The 17,886-nt window shown below is 21.8% G+C and overlaps 2 protein-coding genes across 2 annotated transcripts; one reads left to right on the forward strand and one right to left on the reverse strand.

Annotated features, from left to right (window-relative positions):
• Positions 1–14,909: 14,909 nt before the first annotated feature.
• HO133_004023 (uncharacterized protein) lies at positions 14,910–16,781 on the forward strand (the record flags this gene model as incomplete). The annotated part of the gene is made up of 7 exons (XM_037294942.1): positions 14,910–15,270; positions 15,318–15,742; positions 15,789–15,989; positions 16,038–16,391; positions 16,450–16,470; positions 16,534–16,666; positions 16,720–16,781. The coding sequence occupies 7 exons, from the start codon at positions 14,910–14,912 to the stop codon at positions 16,779–16,781; spliced, it is 1,557 nt and encodes a 518-aa protein (XP_037148989.1).
• A 402-nt stretch (positions 16,782–17,183) lies between these two features.
• Positions 17,184–17,641, reverse strand: HO133_004024 (uncharacterized protein; the record flags this gene model as incomplete). Its single annotated transcript, XM_037294943.1, has 3 exons — positions 17,184–17,420; positions 17,474–17,546; positions 17,604–17,641. The coding sequence occupies 3 exons, from the start codon at positions 17,639–17,641 to the stop codon at positions 17,184–17,186; spliced, it is 348 nt and encodes a 115-aa protein (XP_037148990.1).
• Between the last annotated feature and the right edge of the window lie 245 nt (positions 17,642–17,886).

Raw genomic sequence — 17,886 nt, forward strand, 5'->3', positions numbered from 1 at the left:
TAATAAGCTTTTATATAACTATCGAGTTATATATTTTATATATTTTAATTTAAATAAAATTATATATATTATTAGATTTATCTAGAGAGATAATATTAAGTAATATAATTAAAAATAAATCGAGAGTAGATATTATTTTAATTAAAATAATACGAATTAAAAAACTTAATTTATTTTAAATATAATTATAAATATAATTTATTTTAATATTATCTTTATAATTTATTTATTAATTAATTTTTACGTATAGATTAAGATTATAGACTTTTTAAAAAAGAATATAATAGATATCTTAGTTATTATTATAGAATCTAAGATATTAATATATTAATTTATAAGTAAATACTTATCTAATTCTTTTATCTAGATTTTTAACTTTTTTAATAATATTATTAATATATTTAAGTTAGATAAAATAAATAAAGAGTAATACTTCTATTTTAAAAGTAAATTAAATTTAAATATTTATTTTTAATACTTTAATATTAATCTTTTTATAAAATATTTAATTAATCTTTAATATTAAAGTTAAGTTATATATAGATTAACTTTAAAACGAAGATAAATATATTAAATCTTCTTATTTTTATTATAATCTACTTCTTTAAATAAATAAAATAAACTCTTTATCGAAATATAATAATTATTAAAATAAGAATTTTATTATAATAAAAAATAAATAATAATATAATAATAAAGTAGAGAATAAATTAAATTTCTTAAATAATAATCTAGATTATTACTTTAGAGAAATATTCTTATTATATTTTTAATATATTAAAAAGATTAATAATATCTTTATTAAAGAAAAGTAGATTATATACTAAATACTTATCGCTATCGAAGATCTATATTTTATTATCTCTATATATACTTATTTATTTAGACTTATAATTTATTATCTATCTCTACTTTATATATATTATATTTTTAAAAAAATATAATTTATTAAGCTATTTAAGAATTTATATTAAATAAAAAATTAAGATTAATATCTACTTTTATAATAATAATATATTAAAATATAATAAATAAACGACGTTTTATAATTTAAGTAGAATATAATATTAAAATAACTTTTATACTTTTAAGATATTTATTTAATATATATATATCGAGTAATTTATAATAATAAAATAATAAAGAAAGAATATTTTTTTAGACTTTTTTAAAGAGTTATAGTATTTTTTATATATATAATTATTTTAATATTCTAGCTATATCCTCGCTATAAAATAAATAAAATTAAGACTTATTATAAAATATTAATAAGATTAATTCTAAACTCTAAAAGATAATTATTAAATAATATTAAATATAAATAAAAATATATAGACTTTATATAAGATAATAGCGATAAAATAAGTTATTTATTTACTTCGTTTTATTATATACTATTATAATTTTCTTTAAATTCTACTCTATTACGTAAAAATTTAAATTAATAAAATAAGATTTAAAGTCTTATAACTTTTTAATTATTTTTAATTATTTTTAATTTTAATTCTATACTACGTAGATTATTTAAACTTTATAAATTTTATAATATTTTTATATTAATTAAATAATAAATAATATAATATATTAAATATTACGTATATTAATTTAGAATAATATTTTTTATTTTAAATTCTAGCGTTAATATTAATAAGCTTTATTACTCGCTTAATAAACTAGCTAGCTATATTATAAAGCGCTTTTTTAAAAATATAAATACTATAATAATCGATATATTTATTAATAATATATTTATTTATTTATTTACTATTTCTAGCTTTTTAAAATTATAAAATTAAATAACTAATTTATAATATAGTAATAACTTTAATTATTTAAAAAATATTATCTCTTCGCTTTATATTTTTATTTTTATTTAAAATAATATAAAGTCTAATAATATTATTTAGAATAGAATATATAAGATCAAATTTATCTTACGCGAGAAGAAGATATAAATATTAATACTAAGAAATAAAATTATAAAATTAAAAAAAGAGAAAGTAGAGTAATAGATTTTAGCGGAGAGTAAGTATAATAGTATTTAAGTAAATTACGAATTAATTAATATTGATATTTTAAGTATATTAAAAATAAAGCTAATTATATTATAGATAGAATTCTTAATTAAACTTTAAAGATGTTTTTAAAATTAAATTAAATTATTTATATAATCTTTTTAAAATAAAATAATACTATTAAAATTATAAAATAAATACTTTATATTAATTATAATAAGAGATTAAATAATAATTATAATAGTTAATATAACTATTTAATAAGAAGATAGCGTAAAAATATCTTTAATAAATCTATTCTCTAATATCTCTAGATATAGAGAAAAATCGAAGAAGATCTAATATATAGAGAATAATTAATATACCTTTATCGCTAAACTTAATAAATAAGTATTCTATCGATAAAATTCTATTCTTATATCTATAAATCCTATATTATCGATATATTTATATTTCTTAATCTTATTTAAGGCCTAGAAAAATCATAATATCTCGTTATTATCGTTTAAGCTACTTTTTAGCTTAAACGCTATTTATAATAGCGAATATCTAAGTTAACTATATTATATACGTATTATATAATATTAATTTATACTTTCCATCGTCTATATCTATCGATATTATAATTATAAATACGCTATTTTAATAAGTAACATTACTCTCCATTAACGATTTATTAATTTATAATTAATAAAACGATTTTATAAGATATTTCAGATTGTTTATAGCTATCTATTTCAAAAATTAAATTATTAATAATATTTTAAATTAGATATACCTTTAATAAGAACGTGGCATATATGATGTATTAATAGAAATTTGAAAAGTGGAAGTCAAATTAATGAGGTATATTTATCGACTATATAAGTGTGGAAGGTTAGCCGAAAATTCCCAAAGTACGTGCTTCCTCTAAGATATTAATAAAAGAAAGATATAGCATTAACTATTGAAATATAGTAATAACTTATAAATATATTAATTACTTTATCTTATAGTAAAACTAAATAGATATTATATAAAATTAAATCGTTTAAATCTCTAATATCTATTACTAATCGATCTTTATATTCTTCTTTTAAAAGCGCTTTTTAGACTATAAAGATTAAATATATAAAGAAAATAGCTTATTTAATATATTCTAATTTACTCTAATATTAAAGCTTATTAAAAGTTTAATTAATAACTTTATAATCCTTAATTTTAAATAAATAAATCTTAACTTTATCGCTAATCTTAAATTATTAATTATCTTATAATAGGATTTTCATTTATTCTTCTTTAGAAATTTTTACGAATTCGATATTTATTTAGATATTAAGAAATTCTTTAACTAACTTCGCGAGAGTTTAATTTTTTTTAGATATCGCTATAAATTATAACTCTATTAAATAGCTTTATTTTCTATTTAATAAAGATTAAAAATATCGATTTCGAATAGTTAATAGATATTAAAGTCGACGAGTTAGATATAATTAACGACTTTCTTAAATAAATTATTACGAAATTAAGCTTAATTATAGTCTAGAAATAATTCTTATAATTTATCTTAAGTACGCTTTTAAATCTTAATTTTTTTAAAATTTAAATAGAATTACTTATTTTATTTCTAATAAAAATATTAATTATTAAATAATCTATTATATAAGCGAAAAGAGTAAAATTTATCTAAATAGTTAATTTAAATAAAAAATTACGATTAGTAAGTAGATTAATATTTCTTATAGATAGTATTATCTTACTATATAAAAAAACTATTATTATTAACTTTATATAAATCTTTTTTTTTATAAATTCTTCTTATAAGTAAGTAAAAACTTCGATTATAATCTAATAGCTTCTTATATAAATACTCTTATTAATAATATTAATAACGATATCTTTAAAATTAATAATATTATTATTAATTAATATTTTAATATAAAGATTATCGATAATATAAACTTCTCTTCGAAGATAAATAAGAGCTTTTTTATTTTAGAAATTTAATCTTAAAAAATAAAGCTTTATAATTATATATTTATCGATTTTATACTTATTAGCGTTTACTTTATAAACTTTTAAAAGTAAAATTATTTTAATAATTCTAATTTCGAGTAATAAGCTTTTAAATTATAATTTATTATTTAAAATTATATTATAATCTATATCTAGATATATATTATTAATTTCTTCTTTTAAAGTTAAACGAAGTTTTATATAGACGTAATTTTAACTATAAAACGCGAATTTTAAATTAAAATCCTTACTCGAGAAGTTAAATTTAATTATTCTTAAGATTTTCTTCGAGAAATCTTTCGGCGACACTTTCGATAATAATATCTTATTATTATTAATCTAGATAATATCGAGCTTTCTTAAATAATCGATATAAAAATACTTATAAAGCTTCGTTTTAGATAAGAAGATATCTTCGCAAAGACGATAATAAGTTTTAAATCCTATAAAACTCGCGAATTATTTATTATAGGAATTTAGCGAATAATTAGTAGTACTATAATATATTTTATTTTCTTATTAATCTTTATCCGCGAAGTATAATAACTCGATCTTAATATTTTTTTTCTAAGTATTATTTTCTTTATAAGATTTTTTATTCTTATTAATAGAAGCTTAATAGATAAATACCTTTAAGTATTACTATTATTAAGATCTTTAAAAGTTTTAATCTAGGAAAATTTAATTATCGCGATTTTTTTTTTAAAAAGCTTTCTTCTAGTAAAAGTCGAGGATTTAAGAATATCGAAGTATATCTATTTAATAAAGTGATAATCTAAAGAGATTATCGCTTAAGTAGATAAGGTTAATATTATAAATTTAATTACTAAGGTAGCTATATTAATTAGAATTTTATTATTATTAATTTAAGTAAGTATTTATATTATTAAAATAATAAGAAAAAGATAAGTAGTAAGATTAATAAGATTAGCGATTATAAGATAATTACTAATTAAATTTAAGATCTTACTATTATCGAGATTATAACTAATTATAATTATCTCTATTACTATCGATAAATCGAGATTATCGATTTATTTAAAATTTAAAAGTATTTTTAATATCTATACTTCTTTCTACTTTATATCTATTTATATCTATTTATTAATTATACTTAAAATTATTAAACTTAATAAGGAATTTCTATAATTTTATACTTTTTTTAAAATGTCTAATATTTTATCTAAGATCGAAATTAAGATTATTATAAATAATATTAATTTAATTACTAATATCTATAAACTTAATATTTTTTATTACTTATAAAATTCGTTAAGTATATTCTTAAGGTTTTTTATAATTACTAGTATTATAAAGTATATAGTATTTCTTAAAAATCGAGTTAATAGCTATATTAATAAGTATCTTAAATCATTTAATAAGTAATTATTTTTACTTATTAAATCTATTATCGAGCTTAATAAAACACTTATCGTTATTAATAAATTTACTAAATTATTATTTTAAGATAGAGCCTTTCAAGTAAGTCTAAAGATTTATATATATAAAGTTATTATCTTTAATACTAGCTATATTATAAGTATACTTAATAAAGAGATAAATATTATAAAAGTATATTTTCTTTAATATATACTCTATCGACGAAGCTTTAGACGCTATTAACTTATCTTTATATATTAAATTAAAAAAATTAATATCGCTTAAATTCTATTTTAATTATAAGAAATCTTTATTATTTTTTAAGATATTAATAATATCTAATAAGCTCGATAATTCTAATATTTCTTATTATAATAAATTATTATATATATATTAAGCTATCGCCGCGGAAATAACTACGATAATAATAACTTATATTTATAAATTATTAAAATTTATTTTATTTAATAAATCGATTAAGTGAGAATAAATTACTTTATTAGCGAAGATTATTCTTATTATAATTTCTAAGCTTATTAAAGAAAGTATAACAATTCTCGAAGATAAGAAACTCGATAAGTTTTCTAAGATAATTTTTATAAATAAGAGATTCTTAAGTCTTCGTAATAGCTTTACTTCTTCATTAAATATTCTAAATATTATATAAAAATATAATTTACTAATAATTTAATTAAGAGGCTAAGATAATATTTTAATTAAATTAAATCTAATATACGAATAATTATTTCTTATTAAGATTCCTTAAATTATCGAGAGTAAATAAAAATTACTTTTAACGATATTTTTAATAAATTAATAATTTCTCTTATTAAGTAAATTCGTAAATGTGTAATTATTTTTAAGAAACTTTTATAGTTAAAATATAAGAATAACGATATTATAAGCGATTAGATTAAGTATTAAATAATTTAAGAAAACTAGCTTAACTATTAATTAATAATATTAATAATTCTTAAAAGAAAGTAAAGAAAGATTAAGAAATCTTATAAGAAATTAAGATTTCTAAAAGGAAAGTTTCTGTCCCTCGTAGATCCTTAATTAAAACTATGATAAATATAATAAATTCGCTATCGAAAGTAATTTTAGATAGTAGTAATATACTTGAAAAATTTACGTAGCGAAAGCTTAGAATAAGATTTAAAGAATAAGCTTTTTTTAAAAATAACTTTCTTAAAGAATAAGCTTTTTTAAAGAATAAGCTTTCTTTAATTAGCCTAGTAAAGAAACTTCTAAAATCTCTTAATAGTTAATTAATATTAAGAAATAATATTATTATTATATTATAATAATAATAAGAATTTATAGTCGTAGTATATAATAAGCTTAATTATTTCTATCTAGAAATCTACTACTTATAATAATAGTAAGCTTGACGAGATATCTACTTAGTAGGCTTATTTACTTAATAAAGTAAGTACCTTATTAAGGCTATATCTCCTTATATTTCCGTAACATAGTATATATATATCTTTTATAGAAAATATATAATTTATTAAAATATCTATACTGTTTATAGTATTAATTATTTAATAATTAAGAAGTCTTTAATATATACTTATAGTAGTATATACTTAGTATATACGTTAACCCTCTCTAAAGTGTTAATATGATTTTGAACCCGGCTCGAGTTCATCCGGGGTGAAACGGATTGTTATGGATTATGCTTAGTAGGTATACTTAACAGAAGCTAGTGCCTAATAGCTTAGTATAACTTAATATATATATTTAGATAACCAGATCCCATAGAAAAAGAATCATCTTTTTATTACTTAAGAAACGTCTTTCTCAGAAAACGTCTTTCTTAGAAATAAGATTTTTAAGAATCTTATATTATTTTAATAATAATAGTAATATCTATATAGTAGTAGCTATTATATAATAACTTACTACTAGAAATTAATAGAATCCTTTATTAATATTAGACTAATCTAAAGTCGAGGATTCTTATACTTCTTAAATAAAAACGAAGAATCTTTATACTTTTTTATCTTTTATTATTTCTATATATTCGTTAAGCTAGCTTTCTATAATATAATTATTTAAATTTAATAATTATAAGATTTTATTATCTTCGATTATTAAGTAAGCTCTCTTATTAATAAAATTACTCGAAGAGTTATTTAATATCTTATTAAGAATATCTTTAAATCTATTAGATTAATATTGTTATTATTATTAAGAGAATAATAAATATAGTCTTATTCTTTATTACTTAATTTACTTTTTTAATAAACTTAATTAAAAAATTAGATAATTAATTATACTACTCTAAAAATAGTACTTTATTTCTTTTAAAAATCTATAATTTAAAAACGCTATCTTTTTAATCCTCTATCTATTAATAATACTCTAGAAATAAAAAGATATACCCCTTTAAATTAAGCTATAAATATCTTATCTACTAAATTTTTAAATAATAATCTTTAACTTACTATTAAATTCGATAATTTATAATATCGTTCATTAGAAATCTTAAATATCTTTATTAATAAGATTATTTATTATTATAATAATAGTAGAATAATAAATAAAGAATTTAGAATAAATCTTTAAGTTATTAATATAAAAGTAATTATTATTAATATTATTAATCGCTATATAAAAAATTATTTAAATCTAAAATCTTCTAATTTATTAACTTATTAGAAAATCTAGAAGATCTAAAAATACTAGAATAAGATATTATTAATAAAAGTAATAGACTTTATTTTCTTAATAGCGATATTAAATTCTTTAATTCTTTTTATAATAATAAATTTTTTAATATAATAGTAAATATAAAGTATATTAAAAAAGAAATATATTTTTAAGATATTATTATCTTTATTAATAGAATTAAGAATATTATAAAAGTTAAGAATATAGAGCTACTATAAAATAATTTATAAATCTATCTTTAAAATAAAGTACTTAAATAATATATATATTAATTTATTAATAATAAGAAGTATTTACTAATTTATAATAATAACGTTAAAAAATAAAATATTACTTTATTTAAAAGATTTAGACTTATTAAAATATTAAAAATAGCTACTATTATTAAAAAAAGATATATATTTAATAATATAATAAGATATCGTAAGTCATATAAATATACTATAATTATTATTAGAATTATTAAAATAATAAAGTTTAATAATAAATATAATTAGCTTAATATTATCTAAAATAATCTTAATATCAAATTTTAATCTAATATAGATTTACTTATTATTTAAATTACGCTAAATTAATTTCTTATAATTATAAATATAAAAAAAAATTAATAATAAATAAAGACTTTAAAAATAACGAAGCTTAATATAAATAATATTTCTTATATATTAAATCTATTTTATAAAGATAATCTTAATTAATATAATTAAATAAGAGATATATCTAATTAATCTATAAACTCTAATTTTTAGAATTCTAATTAGCTATAATAATAATCTTTAGCTTTTTTTAATTAATAGAATTATTAAGCTTATAATTAATTTTAAAAATTAACTTATTAAAATAATAATCCTACTTATTAAAATTACTCTTAAAGAAATATATAATAAATATTACTAGCTCTATTTATATAGCGTTAAATTATTATTAATCTAAGTTAATACTAATAGTAAAATATATATAATTCTTATTAATATTTCTAGTCTAGTTATATCCTATATCGATTTAAAGAAATTTATTAAAATATTATTATTTAATCTTTTTAATTATAAAAGTAGCGAGTTTATTAAATTTTAATTAATAAAATAAAGAAATTCGAGAATTCTTAATAGAATTTAAGTTACTCGAAGAATTCTAATAGCTTTTATAACGACTATAATAAGAAGAATATTAAGAAATAAAAAAATAATTACTCTAGCTTTTATAAATTTTATAAAAATATAAAATAAAAAATTAATTTTATCGACTTATTACTATTAAAATATACTTATTAATAATATTATAAGAAGTTTAAATTCTAGAATAAGCTATTCTATCACCTCAAATAGTAATATTAGAATTATAAACTTAGAAATAAGATTTCTAGAAAATCTATAGATTTAGAGAATAAGAATTTTAAGAATTCTAAGTATATTACGAAAGTAGTTTTTATATTTTATACTACAAAAATAGTTTTTATTTTTAAAATTATTAAATTTACTATTATAGAATCGCCTAAATATAAATAAAAAATCGCTTTTTATAATTTCTAATATATTAAAATAGATATTTATCTAAATCTAAATTCTTCTAATATTAAAGTTTATCTAAATTCTAAATATTTAATTATTTTAAATAATTATATTTTATTAGTTTTCTTATCTAATTTTAAAAAAAGAATTTAAAAATAAATATTTTTTATATTAATTTAAGATTATAATAATAAAATTATTAATATTACGAAGTATATTCTTATAGATTTATACTTTTTAAAAAATCTAGAAAGTATAAAAGAAGTTACTCTTATTAAAGTATAGATAAAGATTTACTTAATAAATAATTTTAAAACTAATATATTAATTAAAACGAATATTCTTATATTATATAAGTTTCTATTAAATTATTAATTATAAATTATTATTATAAATAATTATTAGAATATTAAGATTTCTACTTATTTTATAATAAAGCTTTACTTTTAAATTAAGCGAGTTATAAAAATAAAGTCTATATTTATATTATTATTAAACTCTATAATAAATATCTTAATTAGCTATTATAATACACTTTTTAATAATTATAATTATTTATTTAAGTTTAAATTCTTAATTTTTCTTAAAAGAGAAGATAGTATCTTTATTTACATTATAGATTCCACTATAACTTTTATATAAATAAAGAATTTTATAAAAATATTAATTTTATTTTCTAGAAATATAAAATTAGATATTATAATAGAGTATACTATAAATAAATATTATTAAGTTTCTTATAAATTAATAGACTTAGTAGTTTATAAATAGCGTATTTTAAATTAATTAAAAATAGTTATTATTATTATAACTATAAATAATTCTATTAATATAAATTATATTATTATAATAAATTTTAATTTTAAATATATATTTCTAAATAGCGTAATTATTTATAGTAAAAACGAGATTTATTATATTTTTAACTTCGTTATAGTAAAATTTAAAGATATCTTTACAAATTTAGAAAGTATTATAAATATTTTTAAAGAATAGTAAATATTAATTTTATTAAAATTAGACGCTAAAGTAAAGTTATTAAAAGTTTATTTTTTTAATTATAAAGATTAAAAAGTAATTAATATTACTTTTAATAAATTATAATAATAATAAAAGCTTCGCTTTTTTATATAATTAATTTTTTATAATTAATCTTACTTTATAATTTAATAAGATATACTATAAAATTATAAAAGAAGAATTATTATTAATATTTAAGAATTTAATATTATAATAAAAGATAATAGCTATCTATTACTCTTATAATTAGATATTATTATATTAATAATAGAATATATTTCTATTTCTATTATAAATAAAATTATATAGTTCTATTAATTTAATATAAAGCTTTCTAATAAATATAAATTTATTATTATTAATTATTATAATTAAGAAGAATCTAGTATAGTATTTATAAAATATAAAAAATCTTTATTATATATATAACGTTAGATTAATACTCTACTATATTTACTTTATACTTTTATATATACTTTTATAAATAATATTATTATCTTTAATAGAATCTTTTAAAAATATAAATTTTATTTTTAATAGCTATTTTAGCTATTATAAGAGAAATATACTTCTCTAATATTAATAAAATTCTTTCTAAGATTCTTATTAATAATACTATTAGAATAGCGTATTAATTTTCTTAATATATTTATAATAAAAGAAAAGATTAAGATAATTATCGCACTTCGATTTCTATTAAGTTTTTATAATTTAAAAATCTTTCTCGACTTAATAAAATAGTTAAAAAACTTAATTTTCCGCTATATATAGCGTACTTAGCTATTATAAAAATAGAAAACTTCTCTTATTTAAATAATAATAATTAAATCGATTATTTTTTTAAATTAACTCGAAGTAATTACTATATCTAATACTATTACTTCTAAAAAATAACTTATTAAATTTATTTATAAGCGAACTTCTATAAAGCTATATTACGAATTAATTTAAAAAGAAATTTCTATCTTTTAGAATTTATAGAATATTTTTCACTCGCTCTTCTTTCTAATATATTTTAATTAAAAATAAAAATTATATATTAATATTAATACTTTTAAAATATAAAATTTCGCTATTATAATTTATTATATATAAAGAAAAAAAAAAGTTTTTATTTTTATTAGAGAAGATATATAAGCTATAATATTTCTAAGTAAATTAATTAATACTATAAAATATAATTATTAATCTATAAAATTTAAGATTATTATTATAATTTAAATAATTCGAAAAGTTAGATATCTAATTAAAGTATTCAAAATATTATTAATAATAATTTATATTAATTACTTTACTATAATTTAAATCGCTCGATAAACTACGCTTTCTACGTTATCTATTAATAAATTAAATCTTTAATTAATTTATACTTTTTAATATTTATTAAGATTTAATTTTATTATATATTATAAGACTAGTAAATCGAATATTATTTTTAACGTATTATCTAAATTTTAAATAAATATAAATTTTAAAGAGAAGTAAATAGTGCTAGAAAGTCTTTATAAAAATATTTTAGAACTAAAAAAACGATTAATATCGCTTAAAGCGATCTTAGCTTATTATATAACTCTAATAAAAATAAATAATAATTTTAAAAAACGCCTTATTAAGATGTATAGTAAGAATTCTTAATAAATTAAGATTCTCGATTTACTTAAATAACTTAAGTCTAACCTTTTAAAAAAACTTTACTTTTAAAAATATAATAATTTTATTTATAATATTACACTTAATTATATTAATAAATAATAATTCTATATTTCTAAATTTATATAGTAAAAAGTTTTCTAACTAATATATAATTAGAATTAATATATTAATTTTTATACTACTTATACTAAGATCTCGTTATTAATCTATATTAAAGACTTATTAAAGTATCTTTAAATTTATTTAAAATACTATTTAAAGTATTAACTTAATTAAATTAAACGATATTTCACTTATAATAAATTTAATCTAATTTCTATATTATTAATTCTATTTTATATTATAATAATAAATTTTATTATTACACTTTCTTTCTAAAAAGATAAATTTTTTTTTTATTATAATATATAAATTCTCTAAAAGAAAACTTCTTATATTAAGATTTAATAAATAAATTACTATTAATTAAGCGAATATCTTACTTATTATTTTAATATCTTATAATTAAAATATTTTTATTACTATAATTAACGATCGTAATACTAAATTTATAAATATCTTCTAAAAAACTATTTTCGAGAAACTTAAAACTATTATAATAATTTCGATTACTTATTACTTTCAAATAGATAAATAATTAAAAAGAATAAATTAGACTATTAAGATTATTCTATAATTTTATCTTATTACTAGTATAAATAACTAATTAAGCGTAGTTTTATTTTTTTAAATATATCTTAATAACTTAATTATATTAATAAGATTTACTCTAAATAAAATTATCTATAAATTTTAAATAAGAGATATATTAAGACTATTTATAGATTTATTATTAGAAAATCTTAATTAACTACATTTTATTAAATAAGAAAAAATTAATAATACTATTACTTTCGCTAATACTATAATAAAAACTCGTTATAATAATAATTATAAAGCTATTAATCTTTATAAAAGATTATTAATTTATCTAAAACTATATTATAGCTACTTTATTTCTAATATTAATTTTAAACTTTCTAATTAAAGAGTTAAATTATTTAAAATATTAAAAAAAATTAAAAATCTTATCTATCAACTAGATCTTTTAGATATTATATATATTTATTCTATAATATTTATAACTTAATTAAAATCTACTTTAAACTAGTCTAAAGATCTTTATTATAAAAAATTATATTTATTATAATTAATAAAGAAAAAAGAAAAAAGCTAGATAAATCTAGAATTTTTTATTAGATTTTTATTATTTAAGATCGATAAGTTAAGTAATAAATAAGAAAATAAAAGAAATATTAAGTATCTAATATATTAAAAAAGTAGTAAAAAAAAGTATAATACTTAATATTTATTATATACTCTCTTAGAAATATAAGATCTTATAGTAAAATATAATATATATATTTTTATTAACTTTATAAGAAATTAAGAAAAAAAGTAATCTACTACGAAAGTATTAATTAAGAAAATACTTATTTTTAAAATTAACGCTATTAGAAAATAAGCTATTATTAGAAAGCTTAGCTATTCGTAAAAGAAAGTTATCTTTTAAGAAAAGCGTTCGCTATCAGCGAGAAATCCGCCTTTACTTATATCACCGCCTATCTCACTATTAAATCCTTTCGCTACTTATTATAATATATAACTTTTTACTTAATAAAAAGGATTTCTTCTATAAAATAAGATCTTATTATAAAAAGAAAGAAAGTTCGTATCTTATTTAAAGAAATAATTTTCTTTACTTTATTATAAGAAGAGAAGAGATCTATACTTTATTTAAAGAAATAATTTTCTTTACTTTACTATAAGAAGAGAGAAAGTTTATTCTTTATTTAAAGAAATAAGTTTTTTATCTATAGCGAGAACACTACCTTTCTTTCTTTCTTATCGATATATATTATACATTATACTTAATAAGTATACTTAATAAGAGCTAATACCTAATAGCTTAATATAGCTTAATATATATATTTAGGTAATTAGATCCTATAGGAGAAGAATCATCTTTTTACCACTTAAGAAATGTCTTTCTCAGGAAACGTCTTCCTCAGGAATGAGATTCCTGAGGATCTTACGTTACCTTAACACGGATACGATCAGCATATGCTATGAGTTCATCCGGGGTTAAGCGAGCATATGCCGAAGCTTCACCCCTGCCGAACTTTTTTTCACCCCTGCCGAGCTGTAACCCGGAGCTGGGGAGGAGATAATCAGAAAGGATCGTCTTGCCGAGGCACTTATAATTAAACCCGTGTCTTAATCTCCGCGAGGGACCAAAAACCCCACCACCGGAGCTGGTGGAGCCACCTGCAACTTTCGTCTCCCTGCCCCAGGTGAATACAGACGTTGAGCTGGAGTTCTAGGGTCAATCCGTCATCAACTGTAGGCGTCAGGGATCTCTTCTGACTCGATTCGACATTTGCTGACTGTTGATCATCGTGTCCAAGAAACCTTTCCCCAGCGGCCAAGATCCCGTCAACATCTTCCGTTCACCCATTTGGTCATTTGCCTAAATATCGTTCCCTCGGACAACTTGCACACCCTTAAGTCTGACGTATTGGGGTACACAACTCCTCTGATCAACCACAACTGACCAGTTCACATCACACCTGTCAAGACCACCAAGTCCATCTCCGCCTAACAGCACTTCTTCAACATGTCGAACACTGAAGCTATCATTCAAAGCGTTTCCATTCTCGGTGCTCTTAATGACCAAACCCGCATGATCTTAAGCAAAGATGCAACAGCCTTTCTTGCTCTACTGCACCGTTCGTTCAATGAGAAGCGCAAAGACCTCTTAGAACGCCGGGACATCCGCCAAGCTGAGCTGGACAAAGGAATCCTGCCAGACTTCTTGCCGGAGACTAAGCATATCCGTGAGAACGATGCTTGGAAAGGTGCCCCGCCAGCGCCAGGATTGATCGACAGGAGAACCGAGATCACAGGGCCCACGGACCGAAAGATGGTTGTCAATGCTCTGAACTCCAATGTCTGGACCTATATGGCGGATTTCGAAGGTTCGTATTCGCCTGTATTTCTATGTCCGATGCTGACCCTGCTCAAGATTCCAGTGCACCGACATGGGACAACATGGTCAATGGTCAGGTCAATTTATATGACGCTGTTCGAAAGCAAGTCGACTTCAAGCAAGGAGAGAAGGAATACCAACTCCGGACGGACAGGAAGCTCCCTACTCTGATTGCGCGTTCTCGAGGGTGGCACATGGTGGAGAAGCACTTCACAGTCGATGGTGAACCAATATCTGCAAGTCTATTCGACTTCGGTCTCTACTTTTTCCACAACGCACAAGAGCTGGTCAAGACCGGGACAGGGCCATACTTTTACTTACCGAAGATGGAGTCACATCTCGAGGCGCGTCTGTGGAACGATGTTTTCAACCTAGCCCAGGACTATATTGGCATGCCGCGTGGAACTATCCGAGGGACTGTTCTTATCGAAACCATTGTAGCAGCCTTTGAAATGGAAGAGGTAGATCTGCTTATCTGTGGGACGTTGATTATGCTGATGCTTCAAGATCATCTATGAGCTCCGTGACCATAGTTCTGGCCTGAATTGTGGTAGATGGGATTACATCTTCAGCGTGATCAAAAAATTCCGTCAGAACTCCAATTTTGTCCTCCCGGACCGCTCCGCAGTCACAATGACTGTTCCTTTCATGGATGCTTACGTCCAGCTTCTCATCAAAACATGCCACAAACGAGGGGTACATGCTATGGTAAGTTGAACCCATTCCCAATCACAGCCTTGAGCTCAGACATTTCAGGGCGGCATGGCAGCTCAGATTCCTATCAAAGACGATAAAGAGGCGAACGACAAAGCTATGGCAGGCGTTTATGCGGATAAACTCCGTGAAGTACGCGCAGGCCATGACGGCACGTGGGTGGCGCACCCAGCGCTGGCAAACATTGCGAATGAGGTGTTCAACAAGCACATGCCAACGCCCAACCAGCTATTTGTGCGAAGAGAAGAGGTGCGTATAACCGCCAACGACTTGCTCAACATGAAAATGCCGGGCACCGTTACGGAAGAAGGCATCAGGAAGAACCTCAATATCGGCCTCGGGTATATGGAGGGTTGGCTAAAGGGGATTGGTTGCGTCCCAATCAATTATTTAATGGTAAGGCATCCCAGCCATGGAGTCCCCGCATTGACTGACACGAGTGGCAATGTTTTAGGAGGACGCGGCAACTGCCGAAGTCAGTCGATCCCAATTGTGGCAATGGTGTAAACACGGTATCACAACAGCTGAAGGCACGAAGGTCGACAAAGTGTATGCGCAGAAGCTTCTCAAAGAACAGGCAGACGAGTTGTCCTCGAAAGCGCCAAAGGGGAACAAGTATCATCTTGCAGCTCAGTATTTCTCCGGTCAAGTCACTGGGGAAGACTATGCAGGCAAGTCTCATCCAAGGCTCTCGTTTTGTTGATCGGGGCTAATAGGTCGGCAGACTTCTTAACAACACTACTGTACAATGAAATCACGTCCGTAGGTCCTGCAGCCAAGTTGTAAAAAGACACCACCGGCGCAGTTTTTGGGGTTTGAGCATGTTCAATGGGTCATGACCGTAATCCGAGCTTGATGTTTCAAGTTCTGTTGACATCACATGTGTATGCTAGTCGATCGTGTGTTGTAAATAGCATCCTCGCAGAGACGTCTCAACCGGTATAAAGCATATTCTTTGGATCTGTCCAGTGAAAACCCAAAGAGGAGAGTTTCAAACCAAAGTACTATGCTCTCGAAGCAGGCCTAAGCTCAGGTATAGATGGCTGTAGAACACGCCTGAAACCTAACGCCGGCTATGTTCTCAGTCACCTTTCAGGATGCATTTTCGAGCTAGCTATCATGCTCTGGAGGCGGTTTTAGTTAGACACAAGAAATGCAATCCGTCTTTTCTGTTAGCCAGGTATGTATTCATCGTTGCAGACTCTCGTCTCTTATCTTCTCCCTTCTCCTTTGTATGTCTTGCGCTATTCTTCGCTGCTCCTCTGCGATATTAGCTCTTTGACGAGCTTCGTCTTCGGCAGCGGCTATCCATATTGGTTTGTCGGATTTGGAATATTCCTTGAGTTTGTTGACAAAGTTGTCAAAATCTTGCTGTTTCTGCTCCCTGTTCTCCAACGATCTCTTCTGGAGTTCTGGATTGTATTTCTGCTCCATATCAGCACATGTCCTGGGGGTGCAGCGGTCTGTAGACGACGTGCCTTGAATAATTCTTCTTCGGTAGGAGATACCCAGTAGACAAGGGCTGGGCCACCAACGCATATGACGACACCGCTAGGAACGGTCAAATGACATCTGCAATCATGAGGACAATTGGGCTGTGTCTCTTACGTGGACAGCATCTTGAACCAAAGCGCCGCTTTTGACATGATGGCAATTGAAGCCGTGAATGTCGATCCTTGTGGCCTAACAGATTCCGAGACTCGATGTGTCCGATATAGCAAAAGGCAATGTAAGGCAATGTAAGGCAGTGTAAGGCAGTGTAACAAGGTAGGCTGTCACTTATTGAAGAATCAAACACGAACCATGGAGAAAGTCATAAGAGCGGCGATTTCACTCTAAGAAAAGCAATGGTCTGCACCGCCACCACCGCCACATGTGAATGAGCCACATC

This window comes from Letharia lupina (assembly GCF_014066315.1).
Source record: "Letharia lupina isolate WasteWater1 chromosome Unknown contig_19, whole genome shotgun sequence".
In the NCBI taxonomy this organism is placed as follows: Eukaryota; Fungi; Ascomycota; class Lecanoromycetes; order Lecanorales; family Parmeliaceae; genus Letharia; species Letharia lupina.